The 18,425-nt window shown below is 42.7% G+C and overlaps 2 protein-coding genes across 2 annotated transcripts in view; one reads left to right on the forward strand and one right to left on the reverse strand.

The window, feature by feature from the left end:
- Positions 1 to 2,176: 2,176 nt before the first annotated feature.
- Positions 2,177 to 6,527, reverse strand: LOC143413670 (uncharacterized). Its single transcript, XM_076877005.1, has 2 exons — positions 6,352 to 6,527; positions 2,177 to 6,048 (listed from the first exon to the last, which is right to left on the reverse strand). Exon 2 carries the CDS (start codon positions 5,870 to 5,872, stop codon positions 2,177 to 2,179), a length of 3,696 nt encoding a protein of 1,231 aa, XP_076733120.1. The 5' UTR covers positions 5,873 to 6,048; positions 6,352 to 6,527.
- Positions 6,528 to 16,519: 9,992 nt separating this feature from the next.
- LOC101485289 (RNA-binding Raly-like protein) overlaps positions 16,520 to 18,425 on the forward strand; it is a 57,463-nt gene continuing 55,557 nt past the window's right edge. The window contains exon 1 of the mRNA XM_012920199.3: positions 16,520 to 16,628. The gene's annotated coding sequence lies outside the window, so the exon portion shown is untranslated. The remainder of the gene's footprint in view (positions 16,629 to 18,425) is intronic.

Here is an 18,425-nt window from a genome sequence, read left to right on the forward strand (position 1 = left end):
CCTCCCCCTAGTGGGGTGGTGGAGCTACTGCACCCAGCAGTGGCAGCACACTCCCCGCCTGGTATAATGAATTATACCACTACCCATTCCCTGGATGTAGTAGTAAAACAACCTCCGACACTGGCCGCAAATACACTTTAGGAGTGCCATTCTTGACTACCTTCACTTCCACCTTACGTACTCTATGATCTTGGCTAGGAAAGGCTTTAATCACAAGTCCAACAGGCCACTCAGTCCTTTTTACTTGCGAATCCTTCATCAGTACAACATCTCCCACTTGAAGGTTTGGCTTCTCTGTTGTCCACTTTCTCTGTGTTTGAAGCGTGGTCAGATACTCCGTTTTCCACCTCTTCCAAAATGCATCAGCAAGTGCTTGGACCCTTTTCCAGTGTTTGTTGGACAGATCATTAACATCAAAATCCCCAGAGGGAGCAGTCAACGTATCTCGTTTCTGTGTCAACAACATTGATGGGGTGAGAACTGCCGGTGCTTCTGGGTCAGAAGACACTGAGACCAATGGTCTTGAATTTATAATGGCGGTAACCTCTGCCATCAGGGTGACAAGTGTCTCATGTGTGAGGTACGATGGATTCAGCCTCAGAAGAAGAGCATCTAAGATTCGCCGAGCGATACCAATCATCCTCTCCCACACCCCACCCATGTGGGAAGAGTGGGGAGGATTGAATATCCAAGTACACTTGTTGCTTTTAAGGTAATTCCTCACCTCAGAATCTGATGTGTCAAGTCTGAGTTCTTTACAGGCTCCAGTGAAATTTGTTCCCCGGTCTGATCTGATTGTTTTGATCGGCCCTCTAATGGCAATGAAACGTCTGAGCCCATTGATGAAGCTTGTAGTGGTCATAGTCTCTATAACCTCAATGTGCACAGCTCTGGTAGTCAAACAAGTGAACATTACTGCCCATCGTTTACTTTCCGCATGCCCTCCTCTTGTTCTTCGGGCAGTCACCATCCAAGGTCCAAAAACATCCAACCCTACATGAGTAAATGATGGATCTGGTGAAAGTCTTTCAGATGGTAAGTCTGACATCTTCTGGTCCTCCATTTTACCTCTCAGCCTTTTGCAAGTTACACATTTGTGTATCACACTAGATACAAGCCTTTTCCCCCCAATCAGCCAAAGTCCTGCCAACCTAATAGCTCCCTCCGTGAAATGGCGTCCTTGGTGCGCAGCCTGTTCGTGATATCTTCTGACCAATAATGTAGCAATGTGCGTCTTGGGAATGACCAGAGGATGTTTATCATCAAAAGACATAACGGCTGAGGACATACGGCCGCCAACTCTTAATAGCCCATCTTTGTCCAGAAATGGTGTCAGCTTTCGCAGTGGACTTTGTTTTGGGATTCGGTCCCCTTTGGCTAGACACTGCAACACCCTTGCAAAGGCATCTTGTTGTGCAGTTTTAATGATCACTTTTACTGCTTGTTCTTCTTCATCCCCAGTGTTGCCACCATGTGTATCTGCAACACTCCTTGCCTTTTTGATTAGTGTGGAGACTGCACGAGTCAAAGCTCTCCAAGTGGAAAATGTAAGAAACCTTTGAGCTCCAAGCGAGCTTTCTTTAACCATTGAGCTGAAGGTCGTTACTTCAGAGCGAACTTCTGGATCCACCTCCGGATGTATCAGCTCAAAGTCATCACTCTGGGGAAGGAGTCGTTTTGAAGGGCCCAATAGAAATGATGGTCCAGTGAACCAATTGGTGCCTTTGAGAGCTGCAGCAGTTGTTGGCCGAGTTCCATGGTCTGCTGGGTTTTCTTCAGTGGTGATGTAATGCCACTGATCTGGACGAGACGACTTTCTGATCTGTGCTATCCTGTTTGACACATAGACATAAAACCTGTGTGAGGTGTTATATATGTAGCCCAGTACTATCTTGCTGTCAGTATAGTACTTCACAGAATGAATGTCAATATCCATTTCATCTTGGATGAAGACTGCCATTTCAGTTGCCAAAACCGCAGCACAAAGCTCAAGACGGGGCACGGTGTGCGCTGGGTGTGGGGCCAGCTTTGCCTTTGCCATAACAAATCCCACGTGGATATCTCCTGTTGCAGAAATTGTTTTCAAGTAAGCCACAGCAGCTATAGCCATGACTGATGCATCTGAAAACACGCACAACTCTCTGTGCTGAGTCTGTGTAGACAAAGACACTGGAACTTATAGTCTTGGGATCTGGAGCTGATCTAAGTCTTTCATAGAGTCTTTCCAGAGTTTCCAGTGTTCTTGTTTTGAAGCTGGCAATGGTGTGTCCCAGTCATACTGTTCAATGGAGAGGTTTCTCACTAAATGTCTTCCTCCCACTGTGACTGGCACTACAAATCCCAAAGGGTCAAATAAACTGTTCACTGCAGACAAAATCCCTCTTTTTGTCAAGGGTTTCTCCTCCTTCGACGCACAGAAGGTGAAGTTGTCTGTTTCCAGATTCCAAATTAGACCTAGACTCCTCTGAAGAGGTAGTGACTCCACTCCTAAGTCTAGATCTTTCAAATCCTTGGCCAAGTCTTCTGGTGGGAATGCTTGCATAACACTGCTGCTGTTCGATGCAATCTTGTGTAGCTTAATGTTTGATTTAGCTAGCATCGCTTGGGCAGTGCGCAGGACACCAGTGGCTTCTGCTTCATTAGGAAAAGATGCAAGTCCATCATCCACATAAAAATTGCATGTGATGAACTCCCTTGCACTGGTAGTGGAGTCATCTGCTTGCTTAGCAGCTCGTCTGAGGCAGTAAATGGCAACTGCTGGTGATGGACTGTTGCCAAATACATGTACTGTCATTCGAAACTCTTTCACTGCTTTCTGGAGATCATTGTTTTCATACCATAAGAACCTCAGAAAGTTGCGATGTTCCTCGCACACCTTGAAGCAGTAGAACATCTGCTGCACATCCGCTGTAACTGCTATAGGTTCTCTGCGGAAGCGGATCAGAACCCCAAGGAGAGTGTTGTTCAAGTCGGGTCCACTCAGGAGCACATCATTGAGGGAAACCCCTTCATGTTTGGCACTTGAATCGAACACTACCCTTATCTGGTCAGGTTTTTGTGGGTGGTAAACCCCAAATATTGGTAGATACCACCTTTCCTCACCTTCTTTTAATGGAGGGGCCGGCTCTGCTTGCTTTTCAACAAACATTCTTTGCATGAAATCGATGAAGTGTTTCCTCATTTGTGGTTTTTTCTCCAGAGTTCTCCGAAGAGATGCAAGACGCTTTAAAGCTTGAGGTCTGTTATTGGGAAGGTGGTTTCGTGGTGACCGAAAGGGTAATGGGGAAACCCAAGTATTGTAACTGTCTTTATAGACTTGTTCATCTAATGTCTTCAAGAAACTCTCGTCATCGATTGACATTGCCGGGACGTCATCATGTTGTGTCCTTTGAAACACCTGACTGGCAAACTCACTTTCCTTACTTTTCAAGTGTTGTGCAGAGCTTTGAAGACTTAGGTTCGAGGTGTGACAACCAAGCTTTTCTTTGACTAGCATATTGTTTGGACATGCACTCAAGAGTGAAGCTCGTCCATTTGGTAGAATGTTGGTCTTGTATACACAGATGTTGGATGTCTTATGCACTTCTCCCAGACACACTTCCCCTACGATCACCCAACCAAGGTCGAGTCGTTGAGCATATGGTTCATTATGGAGACCATTATGTTGTTCTCTGACTTTGTGCACACGCAGAATGTCTCTGCCAAGGAGAAGGAGGATGTCAGCTTCTGGATCAATTTCTGGGATTTTTCCCTTGATTGCCTTCAGATGTGGGTAGAAATGAGTGACTTCTGGGTATGGGATTTCCGTCCTATCATCAGGTATCATATCACACTCAATAAGAGTAGGCAGGGGAAGCTGTGTGGTGCCATCAAGGGACTCCAAAATGAAGTCACGGGCTCGTCTCCCTGCTATCTCCACAACACCTGAGCATGTTTTCAGTGTATACGGCTCAAGCTGTCCTTCAATGTTGAAGATGTCAAAAAAGTATGTTTTAGCCAAGGAGCGATTGCTTTGTTCGTCTAGAACAGCATACATCTTGACAGCTTTCTCTGGTTGTCCAGCAGGATACACTCTGACCAAACATATCTTAGAGCATGACCTTGAACCAACTGAGTCTCCGCATACTTCTGTGCTTTTTGATGTCACGTCAGCCACACTTGCTTCTCCTTCTCTTTCTTCCCCGCCATACCCTTCACTAGCCACCAGGCTCTCTGCATTTTGAGGACGAGGATTGGGGTGTAGTGCGGTGATATGTCTTTCACTACCACAATCTGTGCACTGCACTGATTTAGGACAATCTTTGGCCATGTGCTGCACAGAAGAACAACACTTGAAACAAATGTTCTTGTCCTTTAAGTATGCCTTTCTTTCTTCCAGGGTCTTACTTTTGAAAAGACGGCATTTTCTGAGAGGGTGAGGCTTGCAGTGTAATGGACACTGTTTATCGGGGTCCAAGTTGTTCTTGCCTGTAGGAACGTTTGGGCTGGCTGCCAGATTACTTGCTATCTCCGTCCTCTTAGCAGAGACATGTGAACGATACTTCTGTTGTGTCATTGTCTCGATTCTAGGATTGTTGGCGTTGGCACCGGTTACACACGAAAAACTCGGGTCATTACGAATTTTAGCTTCTTCGTTCACAAGTTTCACAAAAAAGGAAAATGGAGGATAAGACACTGCATTCTCTCTCTTGAACCTCGAGGCAGCTGCAACCCACTTCTCCTGAAGGTTGTATGGGAGTTTTTCCAGAATCGGATTTACCCCGTGGGCTGTATCGAGGTGTGAAAGGCCTGGGAGATGACCGCTTGTCTTTGCAGCATGAAGTTCTAGCAGAAGATCCCCCAACTCTCTCAAACGCTGGTTGTCTCTGTTCGTCAGCTTCGGTAAATCCTGGATTTTCTTTAAAAGTGCATGTTCAATGACTTCTGGTGCGCCAAAACACTCTTCGAGTCTCTGCCACACCATCTGAAGTCCTGCAGTGGGATTGTTTATGTACGCAGCCCTGACTCGCTTGGCTTGTGCTGCTGATTGTGGCCCGAGCCATTTGGATAGCAGGTCTAGCTCTTCTTGAGGTGTTACACCCAGATCTTGAATTGAACTTAGAAAGGAAGCCTTCCAAGCCCAGTAATTTTCTGGTCGATCATCAAACCTCAGCAGGCCTGAGCTGATCATCTCTTTCCGTATCAGGTATCTCGTTAGATCAGACGTGTCAGCATGACTACTCCTTACAGGTGTGGGTGTCCATACCTTAGACTGAGGATGGTGATATCGATCATAGTTTGCTGGCTCGCCTCCATAGCTCCAGTTGCAAGATTCTCTCTTTGGGCTCAAAGCACGGAAGACTGGCAAAGGTGTGAATTCTTGGTTGTTGCTCCTACTGGGCTGATGGATACTTGGTTCCTTGTGAGCTTTTGGTGTTGCATCGATGGCCGTGGCTGGGTGTGGCACCAGAGAAGATAGGAGTTCTGGATGATTAACTTGTGGAGTCTGCAGATCGTCGCCGAGTTCTGACTGTTGCTGCACATACTCTTGGACTCGTTCTAATGGGCTGATTTGCTGCATGCCGTCCAGCTGGGGCTGTTGTGGGTGCTCACTCTCTTGCGCAGATGCTTCCCAAGCTTGAGCCTCAGCTAGGGCTGCTGCAGCTGCCTTCTGCGATTTGAGTACGTGTAGCTCTGCATCCAGATCTGCTTTCTTTTTAAGCTGCTCGGCCTGTTGTTTTAGGATGCTGGCTTCCTGCTTAGCAAAGGAGAGCTGAGCACGGGCAGCTTCTGCTTTTGCTCGTGCTCTGGCGGCAGCAGTAGATGATGATGTAAGCTGGCTGGAACGTAAAGAACTGGACACTTTTGACCTTGTTTCCAGCGTCTCATCCATCCTTTCTTTTAGAGAACTATCTGGCTGATGAGAATGATGCTTTTTTACTATTCTGCCCTCCCTGTACGTTGATGCCCAGTTTGGCAGATAGATAAACAGTTCTTCAAAAGGAGAGGCAAAGGCTTCCAGTTCTCATTGCAGGGTTTATTTGTCTCCCTAATGAAGGCACTGTAAAACTACAAACATAAGAAAAGCATATTAAAACATACATCTGGAACATAATATATTTCTCACATTACAAAGTACAGACTGAAGACTTAGCAACTTGAACTATAGCTGGTATAACCAAGAAAAATAAATGAAAACATGTTAACTCCAAATCCCGCTAGCTTGATGCTAACACACAATGGAATTTCCTATTGACATGCTAACACAATTAGCATCGGCAATGCAGCTAACATGCCGGCTTCAAATATGAGAGTCAACAACCCATTTTACATCACATGCTTAACATGAACACAGAATATAATCGTACTTACAAGCATATATTTCTCATGCTCCAGTACAGCCAACTTCAGAGCTAATATTTTGTGTGCTGGTATCAACTTGGCCAGACTCCATGAACTTTTCCTATATTTACTAGAGAAACTTGAGTACACAAACCCGCTTCCTCCCCCTAGTGGGGTGGTGGAGCTACTGCACCCAGCAGTGGCAGCACAGCGGTCATACCAAATATTGACTTTCAGGCTTGTTAGAATTGTACAGACTCTGGCTTTGCCTGATACGCTGTAATTACTGCAACCATTTCCCAATTTCCTGGCAAAATATAAAGAAAGACGCGCCTAGTGACTTTTGCACAGTGTTCTAAATTGGTATTATAACATTATCACACTGCCTAACAACCGGTTAACAGACAACAACATTAAGACTGTACAGCTAGACCAAAGCGTTACAGGAAGCAAGCAAAAATTAGATAAGATTAGATTTTTCCAACTTATAATGTATAATTTTATTTAGTATGCTTTGGTTAGATTATTTTTTGAGGGTCAACTGCACAAACACACCAAACACACATGAGTGTGTCACAGTGTTGCTGTAATACAGAAATCTCTGTCTGTCTGTATGTGTGCAAACTCCTACACGATCAGAAGCTGAGAAACCAAAATTGCCACACAGGTACATGTTAGGCCTATATCCCACATTATGTCATTGTGTTTCCTAGCAACCACCTACTAACAGTCAAAGGAGCTTGCAAAGAAAAGCGTCTGGACTTCTTTAAGTTGCTTGAAGACGTTTCACCTCTCATCCGAGAAGCTTCTTCAGGACACCAAATGTCTGCCATCTATAATCCAGTTTTGAGTTCCCTCCCCAGACGTCTTAACTTTGACTAGTAAAAGCGCTATATAAATACAGGCCATTTACCATTTACCATTTAACGCCCACTTACATCCTGGGCCATCTGACCTCAGGAATTCGCATGATAAGGTGGGGCCAGGTTTCACAACGAGCTCACCCGAAACCCTGGCTGATTGGGACCCACACCCAGTTTCACACCTTTGCTCATGCGATTAGAGGATCATCAGGGGGTCCTTTTGTCCCTCTGTGGGGGGATACTCCCACTAGGTTTAAATCTGGGACTCCCCACCATTTGACCTTAGAACTGAAGAAGCTTCTCGGATGAGAGGTGAAACGTCTTCAAGCAACTAAAAGAAGTCCAGACGCTTTTCTTTGCAAGCTCCTTTGACTACGATGACCTGGATGACTGAGAACCTTCACAGACACCTACTAACAGGCTAAAATGACGCATTATGAACCTGTAAAGCCTCATGAAAGCATCTGATCAGTTCAACTTCATGACGGTAACATATAATTTATATCCACAAAACCTGACTTATGTATGGTATATTATACACCGACTGTAACAAAGAAGTAAAATTGCTGGCCACACAATACTCTAGTATATGCTGTTGCTAGTTTCAATTCTACTCTTCTATTCTATTGTAAAAACTCACTGAATAGATGCATTCCAATTAAAAGTTTAAAATACATTTCTTTGGCTTTGGGATTTATGGGGAACTTCAGATATTTATTAGAAAGAAGTAAAGGACAGATGTTCTCTAAGACACCTTAGGAACTCATATGTCTAATTTTCTACATTTCAACTATACTAAAGTCAGAGCCTTGAGAAAAGAGTTGTAGCAGACAGGTGATCAGGTTGAAGTTTGTCTTAATTAATTAATAAGCATAAAACTGAATTAGATATAGAGTGGAAAGTATTCAGAATGAGTCATATTGTACGGCAGCTTTTAATATCAACCATGTGCAACATAAATACCTCTCTCCATCCAGTGCTTGTTACACGGTGATAGTCTCTTGACAGTGATATACCTATTATCCCACACAAAGGTGTGTTATTATGGATCACATTATGATTATGCAGGAGTTTCCAATATATCATGATCTGCTGGCAAAAAATGGATAATTTAATTGGGAGATTTATTATAATGAATTTGCATCTATTAAAAAAATATACTTTACCAACCAAGTTTTTGAAAATTAATCTTTAAGCCATTTATAATTTTCAGTTTAAACCATCAAAGTCAATGACTTGTAGACCCCCATCCATGTCATCTTTAATTAAATCTGCTCTTTTAATGTAATTGGGTTCTTTATACAGAGATAAGCAAAAGTAATGTCGTTTATTTTTTGTAATAACTATTTTAAATAGCAAGTAGTACTGAGCAATGTTCCCTCTAATTTTTCATGTGTCTGAGGAAAACACACAATCTCCCTGAGCGATCCCTTGGACCACTGTGAGCAACAGCACATGTGTGCACTGTGGTCACGCCAGCATCGAATCCATCCAAGTTACATGGTTTATTAAAATAATCAAATTACAGCACTTACATTTATTTTAGACTACTTTTAATTAAGTGCTTCAGCCCACTTACAATCAAAATTTAAAAATAAATCTTGTTCATGACCTGTGTAGTATGTTAACACTATTGGAAGTAAAAATAACTTTAACTCCAATTTTGAAAACACAGCTTTCTTTTTTTTTTTTTTTTTTTTTAAATAAAGCTCTGACTTGTATTATGAATCCGTGGTCTGGGAGAGAGTCCTGTAACTCTCTGTCTGCAAACTACAGTATATAACGACCAATGTTGGGCAATTAATTATATAGTTACTTCTTCAAAAAAAGTTACTGATTTTTGCAAACAACAAAGGTTTTTTGCAGCTGTTTACCTAAAAATGCAGCCAAGGCGGGTTTTTTTAAACAAACATTTCAAACTATTTACAGAACAATCAGGTGTTCTGCATCAAATTTGATGCCACACAAATTATTTGTGCCACTCCAAAAGATAATTTCTGTCCACTATGAGATAAAGGAGAACAACAGCCTGATACCTGCAGGCCTGACAACAGGAGATGTATCACTCCTGTAACACCTGTAACATTCAGTAGTCGCCTCATTGTTCTGACACACACAACAAAACTATTGACTACACTACACACTAACTACACAAGATTTGCGCTAAACGTCGAAAATCTCTCACATCTCAAAACACCGCCGTCACTCCTAAAACTTCCCCCCTTCCTAAACAACTAAATGCCATGTTGCCATATCATTTTTTGATTGGTCGACATGGTACTTTTTTCGACCAATAGGAAAGGGTGGGGGTTTTTTTGGTTTTGTTTTTGCTCACAGGCTTTCGAGCGTTTTCCTTATAAAACGCAGTTTTTACCGTTTCTTCCCGCAGTAAAGATAGTATTCAGGAAGAAAACCAAACATTGCATATATTTTTGTCATAACTCTGGTTTTACGTGGCCTATCAACACAATAGAAAAACTGGTATAAAGTCCACACTGTTTCCGTCAATTCTTCCGTCTGTTCTGCTCACATCTCCAATGGTTGTGCACGTTGTCATTAACATGGCTTCACTCCACATCAGCATGTGTTGGCACATAAGGACGCTGCCATAGCCTGCCTGACGTTGATTAGCTGCGTATATACGAATGTGAATCACATTATTGGCTGGACTATGGGATAAGGTGGCATCGTTCTAATCCCATACGGGAGCAGCCAGTCACTTACTGACTAACTGTCACGGTCCTGGGTCGTTTTGACCCAGCGTTTTGTGTTTTCTTGAAGTTCATTTTTGTGCCTTGTGTTTGTTCTGATTTGTATTGGTTTAGGGTTGAACCTGAAGTTAGTGTATATTCAGCCCTACCTGTGTCTGTCCTTGGTGCTCTGTTCTTGTCCCCATGTTGTGTTGTAAATCAGTCCGTGTGTTCCCTGCTTTACTTTGTAGGCTCGTGTCCTAGAGTTCCTGTCTTATTCTGAAAGTCTGTGTCTCCTCCGGTCCTCATGTGTATTAGGTTCAGCTGTTCTTCCCTCCTGTGAGTGATTACCTGATTACCTTGTGTGTGTATATTTAGTGGGTGTCGGTCTGTGTTCTTTGTCGGCTCGTCTGCGTTATCTGCATTCATCTGCCTGCATTACTCTGCCCCTCTCTGCCCCTCACCCCTTTGTATGGTCTCAGGTTTGCTCTTTAGTTTCTCCCAGTTTAGGTTTCCGTTTGTAATTGCTCATGCTGCGTTGCCTGTTTTTGCCACCTCCACCTTGTAAATAAACATCACTCGTATCATCAGTTTGCTGCATTTTGGGTCCTCCTTTTCCTCCACAACACACGGCTCACTCCGCCAGCCGTGACACTAACACTGCAAAACAGAATTGTTAAAGTATTAATTTTAATTTCAATTCAGGTTAGATTTTTTTTTTTGTGCGCAACACAGATTTTCCGTGCGCAGAGACTGTGCCAGCAGTGCGCAATTGCACACGCGCGCAGCTTAGAGGAAACATTGGTACTGAGTATGCTGGATGAATCCAAATCGAAATGCTCTCCAAACAAGCTTGAATGAAAGACAGGAACTAAAAGCACAGAAGACTCATAAAGAAATATATCAAAATAAAACAGGAGGAGAAAACCATGAGGGCAAAGGCCTTCATACAGAGACAAGACAGAGGGAGGAACAAAAAGACACTGCTGGAAACAAAAATACATTCCCAAAACCTGAAACTGGGACAATCACAGTTATTTTGAGTAGCTGGTCTTTGACTCTTATCATTCATTATTGTAAATGATGAGTTGTAGCCAATATGCAATCTGTCACATCTGATGTGCATGATCAGCCACAACATTAAAACCTGCTTCCTAACATTGTGTAGGTCCTTGTCTAAGCATGAATCTCTGCGTGTCTCCCGCTCTAGGACACTTGCAGCGGACCCTTTAGTCCTTTGTACTGTACAGTAGGACCTCCTTGTGGGTTTGTTTTGGCAGCTCAGATTGGGATCTGGGGAGGTTTTAATCTCAGCCGTGCTGTTAAGGGCAGTTTTTGGGACAAAGCTGTGGCCATTACTCTGCTGAGAGAGGCTGCTGCCTTCAGATCACAGGGATAGGTGTTTAGGGGCATGTCACAAGTTAAAGTAACATCCACATCAATAGCAGGACCTGAGGTCTTCCTTCAGAACGCTGCATTTTAATGAGAAGATCGGTTTTACTTACTTCACCAGTCGGCGGTTTTCATCTTGTGGCTGATCTGTGTGTACCTGTGTAAAAGATTCCTGCCCCGAAGGTTTCACAGTGACCTTCACAAGTTGTGTAGCGTTAATACGTGAGCATTTCTGGCCCTCGTCTACAACGGGGATCGTGTCTCATGCAATATAATTATTTTCACACAACATCCTATGCTGCACTAAAAACACCACTGACTTACTGGTTGCTGTGGGAATAAAAAGGAGGAAAAAAACCTCATGTTGCGGCCACCATTATCCGGCATTTCAGGGTTGTGTTCAGAGGAGCCAAGAGCATGGCACACAGGAGGCAGCTGGTAAAAGCAAAAGAAGAAAAAGAAAAAATAGCAAGCGTTGCTTACAAAAAGAAGGTTAACTGTTCCAAAACAACGAAGCATGAAAACACAACACGGGAGCAGGCCGAGGCTGAATCCAAAGCACAGGCAGAGTTCAGAGAAACAAGCAAGAACTAAGAGCTGAAATCTGAATCCGTAAATACACGGTGATGCTCTGGTTTCTGCTGAGGCAACAAGAGGTAGGAGGGTGGGAATGTGCTGCATAAACTGAAGAGGGCTGATGAGCGGTGTGAAAACAGGTGAGAAGAGGGTCAGGAAACATCAGGTAATGCAGCAGAGCAGGTGGGACTGAAGAGGCAAGTGAGTGACTGAGTCAATGACTGCACAAATTAGGCCTCCAGCTACACAATATATTTGTTCCCGACATCTAAAGCAACCCACCTAAGCACCACTGAAAAGCTGCACAGTGCAGGAGTGGCTCCACTTCAAGAGAGTGAAAAAAAATCAGAGGGCAGGTAGGGTGCAGGAACCACAAATGTTACAGCTGACTTTTGACCACAAAATTTAAACTGCTTGGCAATTTAACATTGCACGCTGTGCAATGTTAAATACATTTTGTCGGTTGTCAAAGTGTTTAAGATTAAAAACAACTATAAAACTACAAATAACCTATAGCAACTGTCTGGGGGAGGACAGTCTCAAATATCAGTGATAAAACCTGCTATGAACGAAACCTTACTCAGAACCCCATTTAAAAGCAAAATCTATGGAGGAAGCGATACCAGCATATGCAAATAAACTACGACATATATTTTAACACATGAACTGACGGTTGTTTAAAAAGAATCCGTCTCTTGGATAAACTGTGAAAAAATGTGTCAGCATCATAATAGAAACTGAATGAAATCACAAAAGTAGCATCAGTTATGTTTTTGTATACAAATATTAAGTCTCTGTAAAAACATTATCTCCTGATGCATAGTTACATTCACTGGCCACTTTGTTAGGTACATCTGATCAAACTTCAGTGGAAATATCTAATTAGCCAATCACAGCAGCAGCCTGCTGAATATCGAGCTGAGCATCAGATTGGTGTGGTTGTCAGTGTCAGGGGCTCAGGAAGTTGCAGAAACTGCTGATCAGCTGGATTTTCCTGCACAACTATCTCCAGGCTTTACAGAGAACTGTTTGAAAAAAGAGAAAATATCTCTGTGTGAAAATGCCTTAGAGGTTAGAGGTCAGAGGAGAATGGCCAGTGCCAAAAGAGCATCTCTGAATGCGCATCCGGTACAGCAGCAAGAAGACCACACCAGGTGTCACTCCTGTCAGCTACAAACAGGAAACTGAGACTACAGTTAACACAGGGTCACTAAAACTAGACAACAAAAAAACAAAAAAACAAAAAACAGTCTCACTGGCTTAGTGAGTTCTTATTTCTGCTTCAGCTTTCACATTGCCAGAATTTGATGTAGACAGCACGAGAGCATGGATCCATCTTGCACTGTGGTTCAGGCTGCTGTTGGTGATGCAGTGTTGTAGGCCCCTTGAGAATTGTTTAAACAGCACACCTGACTATTGTTGCTGACCATGCTGAACATGAAAATGAGTTCACTATGAGTGTATGGCCTTCACAATCACCAGAACTCAGTCCAACAGAGCACCTTTGGTGATGTGGTGAAACAGGGAGATTCACATCATGGATGTGCAGCTGTCAAATCATCTGCACCCGCGTGATGTTGTCATGTCAATATGTGCCAAAATTTCTGCGTAATGTTTCCAGAAACTTGTTGAATCTATTCTACGAATCATTAAGGCTGTTCTGAAGACAAAAAACTGGTTCCAATCCAGGGCTATTAAGGTGTACCTAACAAAGTAGCTTCTGGCGTTATAGGCATTTGTTTATTTTGTGTTGCAAAAATGAATTTCTTCTTATTGGCACTAACGTTTTTTTAAGCTTTACAAATATCAAGTGAAGCTCAAAGAGATTAAAGTTTGTTATCTGTATCAGTCACAAAACACACTTTACACAAGTTTTCCTAAATCACACTGTATCAAATCAAAGAAGCACAAAGAACATGTCTGATAAATGCCGGTCCCGAGGTATTTGTCAAAGTCTATTAGGTTATTTGTCTTTGTAAAAAGAAAACAAAGGTGCATGGAAGCAGGCTGCCCCTGCGTCTATCTGCCTGTGTCTATCAGGGCCTTGAGAAGTCATTGATCCATGCAGACCCTTTGCTCATATGCCCGGCAGATGCTGCAGTAACAACAAAGACTTCTGTTCCTCCCTGACAGCACGACCACTCGTGTTTCCGTCAAGAATGGGTAGAAACCCTGGAGCAGTCAACCTTGCACAGCAGGATCAAATAAAACACGATGATAAGCTGGGGTGAAGTTTTCCAGACCTAAGAAATGCTGCACCTTTCATGTCCTCGAGTCGTATTAACATCCTGCAGAAAGCTCAGTAAATACTGCTTCTTACCTGTGGCCAACTGGCAAAGTGGACATTAACTGAGCTTTAAACTCTGTTATTGAGCCGCTGCCATTGACATCTTCATTGATCACCAGTATTCTCATAAGGCCCAGTAGAAACTCAGCTGATTAATCATTTAAGCGGATTTTAATGAGAGCACAAAGAGGCTTGAATTGGAAATTGATGATATATGAAAATCTTAGAGGGTGATACTGCCCTCAGCAATGATGGTTAATTGGCAAAAGGACTGAATTTATGTAAATAACATAATGAGCTACAAGGAGCGGTGTAATGAAAAATGTTGATGGATGTCAGTGACACAAGTAATTCTCTCTTATGTTGAACATTTGACAGCGGCATAAAGGAGCTTCAATTTATCATACATGCGACAAGATTGCTATTTTCCCCCAGTTTTGAACATCATGTATGTCACTTGTGAAACTGCTGAGATCACCACTGTGAGACCGTGATGGCTAAAACGAGGAAGACAGTTCATCAGGTGATCGAACAGGATTTAAGCTCAACAGATATTGTTTAAGGACTGTTTTTGCATTACTTCAAGATAAACGTAGCCTCAGAAAATAATGTCCTGTCAAAGTCTTTGGTGGGTTACATTATACAGTGTACTTTGGTGGGGCTGCAGAGCTCATGCAATGGCAATATAAACAGGGGTCACTTCCAGCTCATCACTTTTCTACATGCATTTTTAATGTTTTGTAGATCATTTTAACCTGAACCATGCTTTTCCTTAAAGTACAAAAGCAGTTTTTAGTGAGTAAACCTAATCAACAAGTGACAATGAAAGCAAAAAGTGAGTGCAAACTATGGTCTCCTGGCCATTCCCACCCCCACCAGCCTTCTTGTCTGGATACTGTAGGTCTGTTAAACCTGATCATTATTTCTCGGATATTGTTACCTTGTGCAGGGTGGCATTATACAGTGCAACAACCTGGGATGAGAATATGTTATGGAACATTTACATAACCTCACAATACTTTTGAGTTATTTCTCCTGCTACATATTCACTAGAGACTGAACCGCAGCAGCAGGAGAAGTCCGAACAATAACCACTTATCCAGGCGCAGTTCAACAATCACAGCAGGAAGAACAGCTGCAACTGTGCTCACAACCTGCAGCTGGATGCTGTTGGACATCTACAGTTTAATATGAGTAATGAGCATTAAATGCATCATGTAAAATGTCACATCATTTCTCCTCTTCAAGTTATCTGCAGCCTTTCTTTTACTGGACTGGATCACAACGACTATTCATGTGGATTAAAATTCATGTAAACCATATTACGACTAAATTATTGTGACATAAAGGCAAAAGCATTGCAAAAAAATCTACATTTTATGGTGAGTTAAGAAAAAAATGTCCTCTGTGGTCTTTAGGGAGCGCCATAGAAAAGGGTTCAGCTTAATTTGGAGATTTGGGGTGTGGTCGTTTTAACTCAGAGTGAAGGTTCTTGCCCCATCTCTCCTAATTTTAGTGATGCAGTCCTAATTTTTGTCTGGGTACTGTTATATAATGGATATAAATGATGACCTACAAGCTGGAGTTATACTAGCAGTATGCTTAGGAGAAACTTTTTTAGACAAACATCTCAGTAATTCCCAGAAGTTAAAAATTTAAAGACCCCAAAGACGCTCAGATGTCTTATAGGTAAGTTCATGCGGCAGATGTGCTTTCCTATAGCAGCTCCTGCAGGGCTTTAACATTTCTGTAGAGAAGCCTGTTTTTGTTTTTTTTACTGTCCATCCACCCAAAACTGTGTAACTAGAAATTTTGAGATAACTCAAAACTTTGACTTAGCACTGCTTGACATTTTTATTTATTTATTTCACTGGCAGCAACAAGCTTCCATACATCTCTGCTTTTCTGGGTCAACTCGGATTTAATAAAAAGTTCTCAGACCAATCAGAGGATGAGCTATCGGGCCTTTTAAGTCAGTGTTCCTCCAGCAAATCAAATCAATCTCCACATTATACAGCAGAGAGGTTACAAGATGTTTGCAGACTGTGAATTCAAACTGAGCTTGAAAACTGTCTCTAAACTGTATTATTAAAATAATCACATTGCATGTGTTTTTTTTTCATGTAATGAACATAATAAATAATTGGGAAATAGATGTTATGTTACCACATGGACCCTCCTGGGACTCCCGCAGTGACCCTCAAAGAGGTGCCGGTCTCTATTTTGAGAAACTGGAAAAGCTCTACGTGGAAAAATCAGTGACATTATCAGAGAGAAAGAGAAAGAGAAAAGCAGAAAAAGACAGCAGCGAATACAAGAAGAAAGCTCGGACTGATTCAAAAACTCTGACCAATCCGAAGTCACATGACTCAACCACCAGCAGCGAACGGAGAGCGCAAAAGAGACGCAGAGCCTCGGTGTACACAAGCCTGCACACCGCCAATCCGACACGGCTATACGCCCAATTTCTTTTTAATTGAAACCTTTTACTCCCGCTCGGTGAGTACATTTCCCACTGCCATTTTCTTAAGCATATTTTTGTCCTCTTTTTCTTCCTTCCTGTTCTTGGTGTTTCGACACGGGGAAAATGTTTTCTCGTTTTCTGCATGCAATGATTTAAATCTTGGATGCAGAGTGTTTGTGCTCCGGTGACATCCACTGAGAAATAGCCCTACGTGCTTGCGGACGCTCTTGATATTTTTCCCCCCTCTTCTCTGTCTTCCTCTCCTCTTCCCGAAGCAGCTTTTTCACGAGCTCACTTGTTCCGATCTCGACCTTTTGCTTATTTTCTGGCTTTTTCCTCCTTTATCATGGCTTATTTTGGTGTGGTTTTGGTGCTTTTCTCGGGTCTTACAGTGTTTCTCTGGTGTTCGAGGCTGTACGTCTCCTCGGGCGCAAAAATAACAGTTTTGATTTTCATCTTTGAGGATTTTGCTTTTCCAATAGGTGAGAAATTTAACTTCGCTGGAGTTTGTTTTGGTGCTGTCTTTGTACTTCTTTCTGCAGCCTAGATGAGAGAAGTCTGAACTTCCCTTTCCTCTTTTTTTGTCTTTTTAAGTAAATGTCTCGAACAAACCTGGATTTGTTTTAAATAATGAACTAATTTGAGCTCTTTTAATGAAGAAAAAAGAGAAGAAACATAAATCAGTCACCATGCTACAGTTAGAAAGATCTCCACTGTAAATGTGTAATTTGTTTCTATAGAGAGCGACTGGAAAAGGTGAAGGCATTCAGCTCTTTTGCTCTTCACATTTGCCTTCCAGTGACAGCATTGTGCAAAATTCAAACAACTTTATGAATGCAAATCGCTGATATGCAAAAGGAAACAGATTCCTGCCAGCTGAACCAGACACAGCTGTGCTTCTCTGCCCTGTTTGTCTTGCTACACACATAAGCCTTGATGCATGTGGGATTGATAACTGGTTGACACAGTCAGGCTTTACGCAGAGAAGCTGGGAAACTTAAACTCACTAAATGAGTCAATGAAGAGGGGAAAGGAGTTGGCTGGAAATTCTGTGACAGCTCATTATGCAAATCAGGCTTGATAGATTTGATTAATAGTTTGACCTTGCTGTATCAGCCAGATCTCACCCACAAACCTGCAGGCAACAAATCCAAAAAGAACACTAAATCCCAGACAATCCATATTACGTTCCCCTTTTAAATGGCTGTTGGAATCCTTGACCAAAGTTTTGTTTTTGTGCTCCACTGAGGGAAACTTTCAGAGCTCTAGACAAAAACCTTTCAATCAGCCTCAAAAGATGTGTGTGGAGACGTTTGACAGCGTTTCCAGCCTTCAGACTTCGCAGGTCAGGGAACAGGTGGGGGAAGCCGAGCATGAAATGTGCTGCTACGCAAACAATACTTATCTCTCACAAGGAATGAGGGTGGGAGGCTGACTCTGGAATAGCCAGCCGATACACGCATGCACTGAATCGCTATGAGCTCAGAGAGGGGATGGAAGGAATAAAGTTTAGCCAGGCATTTCTGGACCGGTCAGCAACCTGCCCGTATCCAGCGGAGGCCCGGCTTTACGTTTGTGCCCCCGTGGGCTGAGATGATCATTGACCCTTAGCAGGTGTACGATGCGGGCTGCCTTGAAGCCACGCACCACAGAGCCCATCTTCAGCGAGCTACGGATGAAAAACATTTTAGAGCGGCTGCAGCTTTCAAACTATAGGTCAAAGAACAGATTAGGAGAGCTGTCTCTCTCTGTCTCTTTTTATATCCCCTGCATGTGAGAGATAACCAAAGAGAAAAGCATACGGGCAAAGGCAGAAACAGAAAGAAAGATGA

Source organism: Maylandia zebra, linkage group LG18 (genome assembly GCF_041146795.1).
Source record: "Maylandia zebra isolate NMK-2024a linkage group LG18, Mzebra_GT3a, whole genome shotgun sequence".
Taxonomy (NCBI): Eukaryota; Metazoa; Chordata; class Actinopteri; order Cichliformes; family Cichlidae; genus Maylandia; species Maylandia zebra.